This window comes from Ursus arctos, unplaced genomic scaffold (genome assembly GCF_023065955.2).
Source record: "Ursus arctos isolate Adak ecotype North America unplaced genomic scaffold, UrsArc2.0 scaffold_24, whole genome shotgun sequence".
In the NCBI taxonomy this organism is placed as follows: domain Eukaryota; kingdom Metazoa; phylum Chordata; class Mammalia; order Carnivora; family Ursidae; genus Ursus; species Ursus arctos.
This window is the reverse complement of record NW_026622919.1, coordinates 20,195,378-20,210,897: the sequence shown is the minus strand read 5'-3', so window position 1 is coordinate 20,210,897 and position 15,520 is coordinate 20,195,378. Positions and strand designations below refer to the sequence as shown.

Sequence of the window (15,520 nt, the reverse complement as noted above, 5' to 3'; positions counted from 1 at the left end):
TCCTTTCCGCTCTTCCACTTCCTAATGTAGATCCCAAATGCCAGAATTGTCAGAGAGAGGGAAAATCTTGGAACAGGTGTGATATCAGGGATCTTAATGACCATCTTATCCAAGCCTTTCATTCTATAAATGAGGAAACTGAGGCTCAGAATGGAGAAATGGCTTACTTAGGATCATATAATTAGAAGCCAAATCTGCTAATCCCCACTGCATTCCCAGTTCCCATCACCACAGTGCAGAAATATTGAACAATTTCACAACCGGTATGATCTGTCAACTACCTAGGGGCAAAAATCAAAGACAATAAAAAAAAGAGAAAAAAAAGAAAAAAACTCCCTTGTTAACCCATAAAAGCGTACTTGTTACCCATAGATATGTCATGTTGAAGAAAAATAAAGGGTGATTATGGAAATGTTAGAATTCAGTGATACTAAGGTTCCTTATTGCCATGCTGATTTCAATCATCATTTTTTTCAATCACTATTTCTAACTGATGATATAATTATGTTCCAATAGTTTAAAACAACTTAAATACAATTATATCCCATCAGCTGGAGTGACTTAGAACACAAACAATAGTGACATTACTCAAGAACAGTATCTTTACCCAAAATAAAGTATACATAGTCATAACTAAATTAAAAATTATATGAGTTTAACAATGAGAACAATTGAGAGAGAAAAAGAATCACACTATAATGATGACACTGGATGTTTTTTTTTTAAGATTTTATTTATTTATTTGAGAGAGAGAGAGAGAGAGCAGGTGGAGGGACAGAGGGGGAGGGGAGGGAGGGAAAAGAATCTCAGGCAGACTCCGTGCAGAGTGTGGAGCCCTATGCAGGGCTTGATCTCATGACCTTGAGATCATGACCTGAGCTGAAACCAAGAGTCAGACACTCAACTGACTGAGCCACCCAGGGGCCCCAACACCGGATGCTTTTAAATGGCAGAGTTTTGAATGCTTTTCCCCCTTCTCCGTACTTTTTTGTTCTCTCCAGATCTTTTGAAAACATATCTATTCCTTGTACACAAGCAAAAGAAATAAAATTTACATTAAGAAGTCCAAAAGCAAATTCTTACAAGTCTTCTAAAGAAGTATAGGACCCAAGTAAGGCTCCTATTCCTATATAATCACTGAATTACACTTGAGCTTATTGTTCTGGAAATAAAGGCTTTGTCATGATTGGCATTCACACCCTTGTGATAACTGCTGACCTTGCCAGCTCTGAAGCAGAGCTATTAGGAAGTGATGAAGGGGCACCAAGCTTCCTATGGGATCAAACAACCCGTAGTTCATAAAGTGATTGAGGTGTGGGTAGGAGCTTCAGGCAAAGAGAATGCCAAGAGGAGCAACCCTTGGAAGAATGTTCTGCCAACTGACTGCCAGCCCATAGTCCAAGATCACGTATTAGGATCACCTCACACTGAACCACATCCTAAGAATGGACTTCCCACACAAATAAAGGATGATGGAATTTATCTTCTGGAAATTGTGTCTGAGTCAGATGAAACCTGGAATCTTAGAATGTTGGAGCCACCAAGGGCTCAAGTGGTCATTTCACCCAAATATGTTGCAAATGGGAAAACATTGACCCAGAAGAGGAAGTGACTTGCTCCAGGTCACAGGGGAAGTTGGTGAAAAGAGTCTAGGTTAGAAAAGAGTAAATTAGAAATGAGGGACAGGGGAAAAGACCTTCAGTCCATATGACAGAGCTGGAGCTCAGACTACTGGAAAAACCCATATCTCTCAAAAGACTGTACCCTTAGTGAAAAAGTGAACTACAAAAAGAAAAAATCATGCTCATTGTCACAGCAAGATTTTTTTTTTTAAGGCTGAACTGTCTCTTACTGGGCTTTAAATTTAAAACATCATGCTATGTAAAAGAAGCCAGTCAAAAAATAACACAGATTGTATGTTTGCATTCATAGGCAATGCCCAAGATAGGCAAATCTAGACACCGTCATGGTTCCCCAGGTCAGAGGTGGGTGGTACTAGGGAGCAACTACTGGACAGTGGGTACAAGATGTCTATTTGAGGTGGTGGAATGTTCCAAAATTGTGGTAGTGGTTATACAGCTCTATGAGTACATCAAAAACCATTGAATTATAAACTTCATATTTTTGTGGTATATGAATTATATTTATGTTAAATGAATTATACTTCAATAAAGCTATGTTTTAAAAAGGAATTCAAAAGTGGAAAATAGACTAGGACAGAAATGATGATCAAAAAATACGATGGCTGAGCATTTTCCACTTGTATTGAAAGGCATGAATCAATTCAAGAAGCACATCGATCCTACTTAGGAAAACAAAACCACCTCTAGACATAATATAGTGAAGCCACATAACACTTAAAGACAAAGAGACAATCTTGGAAACAAAGAGAGGAAGAAAAAAAAATAAAAGAATTACCAAAATGGAACCACACTTAGATTGGCAATATGCTTTTCAGAGCCGACAACAAAACCCAAAAAACAGGGGTATGACAACTTCAAAATGCTGAAGGAAAATAGCCACCTATTGGAATTCCACACCGAACTAAACTATCCTGCAGGAGGAACCACTAAGGAGACATATTTCATACAATAACTGAGAGAACTTATCACTTACAGTTTCCATAAGAACTACCGAAGAATGTATGTCAGAAAACAAGAAATTAAAACCAGAATGGAGCAAGAAAGTACGAGAAGCCTTGTAAGCAAACAAACCATAAACATGCAGGAAATTCTAAAAATAATAATAACAATGACCAGATTTTGGAGTGTAAAAACAAGGTAGAACCTAAAAAAATAAAGAAGATAAATCAAAACTTCTTTGCATCTTGTTTTATATGCAGGAAGAGAGATTAGTTAAAATTAGATAGTGTTAAGTCTGCACGTTTAAAAGTTAAGAATAAATATCCACAAAGAAAACAAGATCATTCCAATAGCTGTCAGGAAAGGAGAAAGCAGTAAGCAAAGAAAAAAAAATCATGATTAATAGAAAGCACAAAATAAGATTTTAAAAATAAATCCATATGTGTCAGTAGTGAAATTAAATAGAAATAGACTACACCCTACTTTTCTTCATCAGACATTCAGTGCCTTGACCAGCCTATCTAAAAGGCTTCATCCTCCATCCCTCTCTGTCCCGTTGTTGCCCAGTGTCTTAGGCCATTCCGGCTACTGTGGCAAAATACCATAGACTGGATGGTTATAAACAATAGAAATCTATCAGCCATAATCTAGAGGCTGGGAAGTCCAAGATCAGGGCTCCTGCACATTCAGCATTCAGTGTTTAGTGAGGGCCCACTTCCTTGTTCATAGGCAGCAGTATTCTCACTAAGTCTTCTCATGGCAGAACAGGTGAGGGAGCTCTTGGAGTCTCTGTTTATAATGGTTCTAACCCTTTCATGAAGACTCCACCCTCAGAACTAATCAGCTCCCAAAGGCCCATTTCCCAATACCATCACCCCGGGGACAAGGATTTCAACAGGAAAATCTGGGGGACACAGTCTGTAGCACCCAGCTTTATTTTTCTTCTTAGCACCTACCCCTTGACACAATCATATTTGTCTGACTCTTTTTACTGCCTGTCTCCCCACCTGAAAGCAAGCTCCTTGAGAGCAGGTCTTCGTTTCTTTCACTACCCTGACCCAACACCTAGGACAGTTTTAGGACATTGTAGGCATTCCATGATTATTGAATTTATAGAAAAGAAGCCTGAATGACCAATCAAAATGTTTCTTAAATGCTTAATTTCACTAGGAACAAGAAAACTGCAGACTAAAACAAGATGCATCCTGCCCGCATGTATTGGCAGTATTTGCTAAGTCCGAGGGCGCTTCTCAAATTTGAAAGTGAAAACAGATTGCTGGGTGTACAACTTGATGCTTTCATATGCATGTGCATACATTCTGGAAGGAGCACCACGATCAAGCTAAATAACTTCTTCATCACCTCCACTTGGTTACGTGTGTGTGTGTGTGTGTGTGTGTGTGTGTGTGCTGGATTTAAGATTTATCTTCTTAGAAAATTTCCAAAAAATACAATGCAGTATTGTTAATTGTCATCACCCCACTATATATTAGCGCTCCAAAACGTATTCATCCTCTATAACCGAAACTTCACCCTTTGACCAACATTGCTCCATCTTCCTCACCCCCAGTCCCTCTCTGGCTTTTATGAGTTTAACTTTTTTAGGTTTCTCATGTAAGAGAGATCATGCAGAAGTTGTATGTAACATCATGTGTCAACTATACTCAAAAAAATATTTTTAATTAAAAAAATGTTTAGGGGCGCCTGGGTGGCTCAGTCGTTAAGCATGTGCCTTCGGCTCAGGGCGTGATCCCAGCGTTGTGGTATCAAGCCCCGCATCAGGCTCCGCTGCTGGGAGCCTGCTTCTTCCTCTCCTACTCCCCCTGCTTGTGTTCCCTCTCTCGCTGGCTGTCTATCTCTGTCAAATAAATAAATAAAATCTTTAAAAAAATGTTTAAAACATAGAAAGACCATGCAATATTTGTCTTTCTGTGTCTGGCTTATTTCACTTAACACAATGTCCTCCAAGTTTGTCCACATTATCACAAATGACAAGATTGCCTTCTTTTTGGTGAAATCTTACCATTTATATTGACGTGGGTGGAACCTGGAGGATACTATGCTGAAAGAAATAAGTCAATCAGAAAAGAACAATTATGGTTTCGCTCATATGTGAAATTTAAGAAACGAAACAGAGGATCATAGGGGAAGGGAGGGAAAAATAAAATAAGACGAAATGAGAGAGGGAGACAAACCATAAGAGACTCTTAATCATAGGAAACAAACAGGGTTGCTGGAGGGGAGGTGGATGAGGGATGCGGGGACTGGGTGACGGTCATTAAGGAGGGCACGTGATGTAATGAGCACTGGGCGTTACATGCAACTGATGAATTAGTGAACTCTGCCTCTGAAACTAAAGATACACTATATGTTAACTAATTGAATTTACGTGAAATAAGTTAGAAAAGATCACTTTCTTTTTTTGCCCTTCTGTTGTATATGTTTTTTTTCTTTGTTCAGTTATCCGTATCTACAGACATCTGTTTCCATATCATGGCCATTGTGAATAATGCTGTATTGAACATGGAAGTGCAGATAATCTCTTTGAGGCAGTGACTTCATTTCCTTTGGCTATATACCCAGAACTTTTTTACAAAGTTGTAAAACGAAATAAAACAAAGCAAAAAACAAATTTGTTGGGCCCCACCCCCAGAGTTTTGGAATTAGTAAGTAGGGGGAAGGATTGAAGAATTTGCATTTCTAACAGCTTCCCAGGTTCCCAGGACACACTTTGAGAACCACTGCTCTGGAGACTCACTCACACAGGTACATAAAGAGACATGGGCAAGGATGTTCTTGCAACACTGTTTATAATGATGGAAGGAGGGAGGGAGGGGGGGAGGGAGGGAGGGAGGGAGGGAGGAAGGAAGGAAGGAAGGAAGGAAGGAAGGAAGGAAGGAAGGAAGGAAGGAAGGAATGGAGAGGAAGGGAGGAAGGAAGGAAGGAAGGAAGGAAGGAAGGAAGGAAGGAAGGAAGGAAGGGAGGAAGGGAGGAAGGAAGGGAGGAAGGAAGGGAGAAAGGAAGGAAGGGGAGAAAGAAAGAAAAAGGAAGAATGGAAGAGAAAGGAAGGAAGAAAGAAAAAGAGGGAGGGAGGAAAGAAAGAGAGGGAGGGAGGGACATAGGAAGGAAGGAAAGAAGGAGGGGAGGGAGGGAGGATGGGAGGGAGGGAGAAAGGGAGGGAGGAAGGGAGGAAGACCCTAACTGTCCCTCAGCAGTGGAGTAAGTAAATAAAAACGTGATGTGTTTTCATTCTGAAATACTACAAAAGAGTTAAAATAAATGACAAGAATAATGTGTATTAACACAGATAAATCTCAGAAACATAATGCTGAATGGAGAAAATTAATGGTAAGATTTATACCACTTATATTTTCTAGCTGAAACTGCTAACGTGACACACTCACGCACTGTGCATGGATGTAACCATGTATAATTTTTAGAAATGTTTTCTTTGGAGAAGGACGCACCACCAAGTTCAGAATAGCAATTACCTCTAGGGGAAAGGAGGGGGAGAAGGATGGATAAAGGTGGAGTTTTGTGTCAACTCGTAACATTTTATTTCCAGAAACCAAACCAACCAAACAAAAAACCCCACAGCAATGGCGTAAACACAGCACAAGGTTGGCATCCTTTAAATCTTCGTTGTGGGTTTATAAGTGTCTTGTTATTTTTTTGTACTTTCAGATGTTTGAAATATTTCATAATTCGCGATTTACAGTGAGAAATAGCAGCAGCGCCTTGTTACACCAAGTGGCGAATCGCAGATCCTTGGCGGCGGGCTTCAGCGCCGTGTGTCTTGCCCCATGTGTGAGGTGAGTCGTAACACTGAACCCCACCCAGACATCTCAGAAATCAGTTTGTGTTCTGGGACGAAGTGATTTCCCTGGCACTCCTCTCTCTTCTTCACCAAAGAAAGCACCATGGCAGAGACCAAGCCTCAGGACAGCCTCCCCCAGACCCAGTTGTTCCACTGACATAGTCTTGTCTAACATAGAGGCAAAGTTTCGTTTGATGCTTTACACGTTGAACAATAAGAAAGGTGTATGTACTGTGCTGACGGATTGGAGCTCTCACTCGCAAGGCAGAGAACTGGGTGTTTGGGAAGCACATGGCCCTGGTAAAGGCGGCTGTTGGTTCCTGGGGGTGGACAGCAGTCCAGCACGTACAGAGAATGGATGGCATAGAGTGCATAAGGTATTCATAGGAAACATGCAGGTGGCTCCTGGGAAGAAAGGGAGAGAGGCCAAAGTACGCCAGCTGGGCCTGGGACACTCTGAGCACAGCCTGTGGTGTCACTCTGTCATCTTCCAGGGCCGTGCCTGGGTAAGGGAGGTCCAGCAGCACCAGAAATATCCACGACAGAGGAGCGGACACTAAGGGAACCAGAGTGTGTTAAGACAAGGATTTATGACCAACGTTCGAGGGCCATTGTCATAGCAGGGGGACAGAGTGTCAGCCAGCTTCATCTCAAGGAGAGAAGACTTAACTAGCAGTTTAGCCCAAGACAGGACAGTGGCCCTGCGCGGGCCACAGCGTGCACAGCTGTGGGAGCCATCGAGCATGGCCAGACATCAGTAGACACCAGTGGGGGCAGGGCACCAGCATAACGGTCACTTTAATAGTGGCAGAGACCAGAGACTTAATATCCTAGTTTGATTCTGAAGAACTTCTTTTTGGGTAGGGAAGGGAGCTGGTCCCAAAATCCAGTTGTAGTCCTCGTGGTTACAAAAGCCAAGCAAGAAGAGAAACACTTTATAAAAATCTGTTGGGTAATATCAGATAGAAGAGATGCCCTTTTTACTGTTATGAATCCTTCAGTATTTCCCAAAGGAGAGTCTCAGAGATGTCTGAGGTACCAAGAAAATCATCCCTCCCCCTTGTGATAGTGTTGAAGGATGCATAAGATCCGGGTGCTTTTAGGGGTGGGTTTCATTCCCTCACAGTCATACCTCATGTGTGATTGACAATGAGCTCTGAGCTCCTCACCGTGTGAATTAGAAAGAAAATCAGTCATACAGCTCTTGGTACTTGGTTGGTGTTCGGTAAATGTTAGCTTCTGTCCCTCTTCTTGCAGGCACTCGGAAAGAAAAAGTGGAACTTTCTAGAAATGTTAACCATGGTGCAGTACTGAGTCAGCTCCCATAGTGAATATTCACCATATTTGGATGAGGCCTCTTGCCTTTAGTGGCCCCACTGGTTCCTGGCTGGCCCGAGTGGACGCCAGACTCACTGCACCTAATGAATGTTAATTAATGGTGATGAAGCACTCTGGGGAGAGGATTAATGACACAGTCCTCCTGTGCTTTCAAGTGGCTTTATAAGAAGCACATACAGAGTGAACACTTTGGAAAGAATGAATACAAATGAGAACCGTCACTGCTTTGCAAGAGGAAAGTTTATTAGATTTCCAAAGGGATTTAGGGACCTGCGAGGAAGGTCAAAGCAACAGAAAGAACCACAACACACCTGGTAGGACACCTTCGCAGCCCAGACCTATCAGATCATCAGGTCACAGAACAACTATAAGAGAGCAGTGTTGAATGAAGGGAATCTGGTGGGCTCGGCTCAGAGTCAGGCCACACCTGGGCATTTGCTCTCCTTCCAGACCGTGATTTACGAGGAGGCCTGGGGCTGGCTTCTGTGGCTGATACTTGGCAGGTAATCAGGGCTGGTCCATTGATGGTCCTTCTGTCTTCATGCAGTCCTCTTGCTGGCCCCAGGATATCTAGCACCGAAAGGTGCTGCAGGGCCCACAGCGGGAGCGTGGGCCACATGGGGTGCAGGGATTGGTGACGCAGGGTCCGATGGGCTTGTCACATGCGTTGGTCGTGGCACAGGGGTTGCAGGGCAGCCTGGGACACAGAATTAATAGTTGGTCAGCATGGGAGGGATAATTTTTAAAAAGAAAGAGCTCAACCCAAGGAGACAGAAAAAGCAGAAACCTTTCTCTGGCATCTTAGGAAGCCAAAGCCTTGTTTGGATTGCTCCTTTTACAGAACTCTGAGACAGTGGCAGAAAAGAGCAAAGAAGACTGAAGGTGGAATTCCAGCCCTCATTCTATAACCCTGGAGACATGGGGAAGTCCCTTCTCCCCTCTGAGCCTCAGCCTCCTCGCCTGTAAGACGGGATTGGTAACACATAGCACACAGAATGTGTTCATGAAAATACTGTCGGGTGACGAGAGCTGTACTCCGTGAGCTAACGAATTGTGTTCTCCTTCAGCATTCAAATGCTCATCTATAAGACGGTTATACTGTCCCCATTCTGCCTGCTTCACATGATTCCAACAAGGACCAATGGGACAGTGGATTTGAAAATGCGGGTTAAATCCAAAAGCTATTCAAATATATGTGATGATTGTTATAGTTTTGTTTTCCCTTCTGCTGAGACAGGCCAACCGTGAAGGCACAAAGCTTCATTTATGCATCAGCCTCCAAAGGCTCATCAGTTGGAGAAAATAATCTAGTCTCATGAGTATCTTTTGGAACAGAATATACCTTCCCGCCAGGTAATGATAGCAAAAAATACCCTCCATGGTACACTACTGCAACAGAAATCTCTGGTCTCTGCAGACACATTGGCTTCTGAAGCTTGACCTGCAAAGTCTCTGTTTTGTTCTTGAGTAAAGCTGTGTGTGTGCCTTGCAGGGGTATGTCCTGCTGGCCACTCACTTGCAGTCCTCGCTCTCCAGCAGGCCCCGGTACGTGTTGATCTCGCACTCCAGCCGGGCCTTGACGTCCAGCAGCACCTGGTACTCCTGGTTCTGCCGCTCCAGGTCACACCTGATCTCGGCCAGCTGGGACTCCACATTGCTGATCAGGCACTGCACCTGGGCCAGCTGGGAGCTGTAGCGCGCCTCGGTCTCCGTCAGCGTGTTCTCCAGGGAGTCCCTCTGCGCGGAGAAGGTAAGGAATGTCACACAGATGCTCCTCAGGGAGCTTCTCCAGGGGATTCCAGAGAAGTCCCAGGCTCCCCGAGGTCAGGAGAGTGTGGCCAATACCCTGAACAACACCCACCAGGTTGTGCTGGGCCTGCAGCTCGATCTCCAGGGCGTTGACCGTACGTCTCAGCTCGATGATCTCCGCCTGGCAGGTCTGCAGCTGCTCCGAGCTGGACACCACCTGCTTGTTCAGCTCCTCGGTCTGAAACAGCACAGGGGAGAAGACAGGGTCAGACCCTGCCTCAGGGGCCCCGCGGGGCCAAGGGTCTCGAGCGGCCACGTGCTGAGATGCCCACCTGGGTGGTGAACCATTCCTCCACGTCCCTGCGGTTGGTCTCCACCAGGGCCTCATACTGACTCCTGGTCTCGTTGAGCACGCGGTTCAGGTCCACGGTGGGAGCTGCGTCCACCTCCACGTTGAGGCGGTCTCCGATCTGGCAGCGCAGGGTGTTGACTTCCTGGGGGCGGAAGGGAGAGGAATGAACCCACAGGAAAAAAGTCTATAAATAAACTCTCTTTGAGGGAGTCCAGTATGGTGGGGAGAAGATTGCAATGGAATTAGGAAATATGAGTTGAAGCCCAGTTGACATAGAACCCAGCGAAGTTACCTCTGTGTGATTCAGGCCTCCTGTTTGAGTGTCTCCTCATCATCATGATGAGGCTGCTTGAATAGGTGATTGCTAATGTTTCTTTCCAATCCAAGATTCTATCATTTCTTTCTGATTTTCCCTTTGCTCAGTGATAAGTCTGGCATGGTATCTGGTTTGTAATTATTGCTACTTAAATACAGAGAAATACAGAGGTATAACTCCTCCCATTTATTTCATGGCCTTCTCCCTTTATATACTGTCTACTTAGAGTAGTCTCCTTTTCTTCAAAACATCTAATCTTTGATATAGGCATCTGACATCCTACTATTACATTCAACCGTGAAGTCCGAGCCAACCATTATTTAAATTCCTTCATCTCTCTCAGTTTTCCCATCCATCCATCCATCCACTGGGTTCCAGTATCTAGATGATGTATAATACTAGGAAGTCTGCTGTCTCCTTATAGTCTTGGTTCTTAATTTGGCACCTTCAAAAGGTAATAGATCTTGTCAAGCAGTAGGAAGTACACTAAAGATCTTCGTGTGGACTTTTGGCCATATATTGGCCCCAAGTAGAAATAAGTCAGCTGACCACATTCTTTTAGGTAAACTTATGACTCATTCCCCCAAAATCCACCAAGTGTGTTTTGAGCAAGGAGCAAAATGTTGTGTTAGCTCTAGAGTGCTTAGCAAACACCAACCTTATCCTGCTCAAGGGAGGTATGGGACTCTCCATATAGGATGATGGGGGCTGGGACTCCCTCACCTGCTCGTGGTTCTGCTTGAGGCTCAGCAGCTCCTCCTTCAGGGACTCCACCTGGGCCTCCAGGTCAGACTTGCACAGGGTCAGCTCATCCAGGATCCTACGCAGGGCATTGATGTCTGACTCCACCAGCTGCCGCAAGCCCAGCTCCGTCTCATACCTGCACACACAGTGGAAGGTCAAAGGGAGTCAAAAAAGAAGACTTTTCCTAGGGCTTTACTTGGCTGACCTAGTCAAATTCATTACATTTTGACATTTTTTGAATTTTTTAAAAAATTCCCTCTTTGGAAGGGGAAAAAATACCACCATGCTGAGTAAAAAGACCTGTTTTCTCCCTGAGATCCCTGAGATCCATAAAGAAGGTATTGGTGGGGGGCCTATGTGCAGTTTTAATCTAATATTAACTGCATTTGTTCTAAGGATTTGCACAGGCTGCTATGGATTAAGCCCTGTCTTGCCTCTTTGAGTTGGTGAACTCCATATGCCTATTATACAGCTTGTCCCCCCATCCTTTCCAACCACCTTGAAAGCAACCTGGTCTTGTGATTAAAAAAAAAACAAAACACACTGAATTAGACATCAGTTAGGTTCAGCCTTGCAGTTATGACCATGGATAAATTCCTTCATGTCTCTGGGCCTTGACTTCTTCATCTACAAAATGGAAACCAAACTAACATTTCACAGGGTTCGTCTGAAGATGAAGAAATGACATAGTAATCACAAATACTTGTAAACTATAAAGTCCCACAAAAAATGCAAAGGATTCCTATGACTGTAATGATCACACCTAGAAAAAATGATATTCCGAAATGGATTTTGCCTCCTATTTTGGTGATTTAATAACTTTTTTTCTGATGGGCTGATAGTGACGCACATATACTAAGAAACAGGTGTGAAATTCACTTTTAAACTTGGTCCGCGTATTAAGTTGAAAAAGAGAGAGAATGGGTCACTTCTTTGCCTCCTTAAAAATAAGCTTAAAAGGCAGCATTCTTGCATTCAGTGAGGAAACTGACCTTTAACCTAACTACCCGATGCCAGAATCCTCCCAATGCCACGCCAGCCCGCTTCTGCTTAGACACACCCGGGACAGAGTTCATCACATTGCAACTGAGCGCCCCATTACTCGATTGCCCTGATGGTTAGAAAAATCTTACTTGGTTCTGAAGTCGTCTGCAGCCAGTTTGGCATTGTCGATCTGCACCACCAGCCTGGCGTTCTCAGACTTGCTGCACAGAATCTGGGGACAGGATTCATTATGAAATGAGTTATACTAAGAAGGAATGCCTTATAGCTCAAAGTGACAAGCTGGTGTTTTTTTTTTCAAATACACGTTCCTTCCAAATAGCTTTGAGTCTTCCCAGATTTTCAGTTTGGGGATAAAAGGAGGATTAATTAATAGCACTGTTCATTTCAAAACTAAAACAGTCAAGGAGAAATGTGTCCTTTGTCGTGAATTCTCTCTTTGGTCTGCTTCTGGCTTCCTGCAGGAATTGAGCATACTGGATATTGGGCCTTCCTTAGAGTGACCTCTGTCCCAGTTTGCTTAGAAATAGGGGGCTCCTAGGATGCTAAACCCAGAAAAATCCCAGCCAAACCAGAACAGGCTGATTTTCCTACCCTCCCATCCCCTTATTCCAGTCCTGCTGACCTCTTTCTACTCTCCTTCATATTGTCCTTATCCATGCTTTTGCATAGAGCTTCTCCCTCCATCTGGAATGCCCTGGGATGTCTTCACCCACCTAGCAAGACCACCTGCATGACCCACATTCCCCGTCTGCCCCCCAGCTCTTGCAGGGGGTCACTTCCTCCATGCACCCTGAACAGTACTTAGCACTTAGCCAGTTATGCTTCTCCCCTTCACTCCAGCCATGTCTGTCTCCCCTGTTAGACCACGAGCTCCTGAAGGAAAGACACTGTCTCACTCTGTACTTTTTCCCTCGCTCACGCACCGTGCTGTGTATTCAGTAAATATGGGCAAATGAATGCATGTTCTTCAAATTGCATGGCCCTTTCTGGCATTCACTTTGCTAGCAGTACTGAGCAGTGGACAGTTAATCTCCTCAGAGAATCAAAGGCTTGTGCCATCGAATATAAACTCCTTCTCATCCGTCCACCCTGCTCATATATTCCTCTCCTGGGAAGCCCTCCCTGACCTATACCATGTATTAAGCCCCACCTCTATGCTGATTCTTTACTTATCTTCACTTCTCCTCCTTCATTTCTGGCCCTGAACTCTCACCCGCATGCTTGCTCTAGTAGATCGTACAGGGTCTGTGTATATTAATGGGGCTTATGGGGCCAACAGCTCTTTTACTTTGCCACTGGCACAGCCTCTGGCTACAGCTTTGAAAGGCTTTAAGTATTTGAGGATCCACTTAGGAAATCACTAGCTCCAAGAAATAATTCAGGTGCATTTTTTTAATGCTATAAGCCTAAAAAAAAATCATAATAGAACTAAAAACTCAGATACTCTGGTTTTAGGTAAGAAGCAATGTAAGTTTGCTAGGACTGATCGTAGTCTAATGTCTTACCCTATCCCAGTCCCTATCCTCCCCCATGGGGCTTCCCAAATAGATCTTCTAAGATAATTTGATGTGTCCTACCTAAGCCAATGAAGTCAATGCCTTTATCATCGTCGCTTTGAATAGTCTTAGATCCACTCAGACCTTGGTACGTTAAATTTAAATAAATAGTTAACTAAATCAGCAGCATGGTGGCCACCCCCTCACCTTCTGCTGGAGCTCCTCGATGGTCCGGAAGTAGGACTGGTAGCTGGGACACACGAAGGGCACCTGCTGCTGGCACCACTCCCGGATGCGGCTCTCCAGCTCCGCGTTCTCGCGCTCCAGCTGGCGCACCTTCTCCAGGTAGCTGGCCAGGCGGTCGTTCAGGAACTGCATGGTCTCCTTCTCGCTGCCATTGAAGGAGCCCTCGCAGAACCAGCCGCAGTTGCCCACGTTGGCGGGGATGTTGCAGGCCCCGGGCAGGGTGCAGGTGTGGCAGCTGGGGGGCACGCAGGGCCGGGAGGAGCAGGTGGAGCGGCAGGTCAGGTTGGGCAGGCAGCAGTTGTAAGACATGGTGCTGGAGGGAGTGGAGCTCTGAAGGTCAGTTTCGAAGGCTGATTGCTCTCTCTGGTGTAAGCCCTGGTCCTTTCCAGGGCTTTATATTCTGTCAGCAATGGGTGTGGTGTCCACACGCACCATTATCCCGTTTTACCCTATTTACCCATTTTTCCATTTGTTATTTAGCCACCTCACGCGAGTCCTTTACCTCATAAAATGCTCTACCCTGGCTTCCTGCTAAGTCAGAACTCCTCACCGATTATGCTGGTTGGTTAAGTAAGACCTTCAAAGTGACCAACCCATTTCCTTGCCAACAACAGCACTTGTTCACAGGGCGTTGATTTGGGGTGACAGCTATACCCTGTCCCCCAGAGAGGGGCACATCTATGCCTCTTACTCCTAAAGGAGGAAACATCGGTGGCTCATCCAGCTCCTATTCATTGAGGACTCTGTGAGAACAGCTACTTAAGGAAACCCACCTGGAGACTAGACTGTTCGGTAGGGAATCCTGGAAGCTGAGATCAGAGCGGACCTACAAGGCCATCCTGTTAAACAGCCCTTTGCCCTTCCATCCAGGCAAGATGGAGGCAATTCTCCCCTCTCCTTAGGGGGCTGTAAGAAGTCCCCCAGGCCCATTTCTACTATTACTCAATGTTCACAGAACGTTAAGGAAATGAACAACATGGGAGTACCTACCCTTACACACAACATGAGTGTCATCGCAATGGCTCCTGCTTACTGAGCATCCACTGTTCAAAGCACCTCATATGCATTGTCTCCTTCAGACCTCACAAAACCCTGTGGGGTTTGTAGATGAGGACACCAAGCCTCCGAGAGGTTGCCTACGGTCCCAGAGCTCCTACATGGTAAGCCAGCATTCAAACCCAAACTTCTCTAACTCCAACAGCCATGCTCTCTCCATCACACCAACTGTCTCTCTTCCAATCTCCTCACTCCTGAGATGAAATAATGCACAAATGGATTGAGTTCAATGAAGCTCAACCACTACTAGACAGTATCCCCTCCCAAATTAGACTGGGCCAGGAAACAAAAGCCTGTTCTCTATCAAAAAACCAAAGGTCATTTCTATTCTAATAGAAGGAAGTCTACAAAGTAAGTGTAATACCTGCTAAAATCTTGAAAAAAGGAAACCCTTGGTTTATTTGAAGGAGAAACATCTAAGCCCAGTTCTCCAAAGGATGTGATCATGAAAAGCCACCACCTCATGACATGCTTAATAGCATCTCGTGACCATCAATACATTTTGGCAAACAGATGTTCTGCCCTCAGATGTTCTGTCCTCACGCTATTCCAGATGGAGACACAAACTATGAGGATTTTATGTTTAATCTATCAGTGCTCAAAACAGGGCAGATACCCCTTAAAGCAGCTCCTTTTGGAAGCTACGTACTAACTCCTCCTCTACAGGCACCACTCAGATCACCCCTTCTACAAAGCTGACCTCACAGTCTGGGACACCTTCTATTGGTTATCCTCCTGAAGGCAAATCTTCATCTTCTCAGGGTGTGTTTATTTTTGAGACCAGCCAGATATCATTTGGAACCAAGCCTAGTGAATGGG

At 44.6% G+C, this 15,520-nt stretch overlaps 1 protein-coding gene across 1 annotated transcript; it reads right to left on the bottom strand.

Moving 5' to 3' along the window:
• Positions 1–7,948: 7,948 nt before the first annotated feature.
• Positions 7,949–14,031, bottom strand: LOC113249586 (keratin, type I cuticular Ha1-like). Its single transcript, XM_026491053.4, has 7 exons — positions 13,607–14,031; positions 12,032–12,114; positions 10,878–11,034; positions 9,819–9,980; positions 9,599–9,724; positions 9,254–9,474; positions 7,949–8,434 (listed from the first exon to the last, which is right to left on the bottom strand). The coding sequence occupies exons 1-7, from the start codon at positions 13,952–13,954 to the stop codon at positions 8,308–8,310; spliced, it is 1,224 nt and encodes a 407-aa protein (XP_026346838.1). The 5' UTR covers positions 13,955–14,031; the 3' UTR covers positions 7,949–8,307.
• Positions 14,032–15,520: the final 1,489 nt, after the last annotated feature.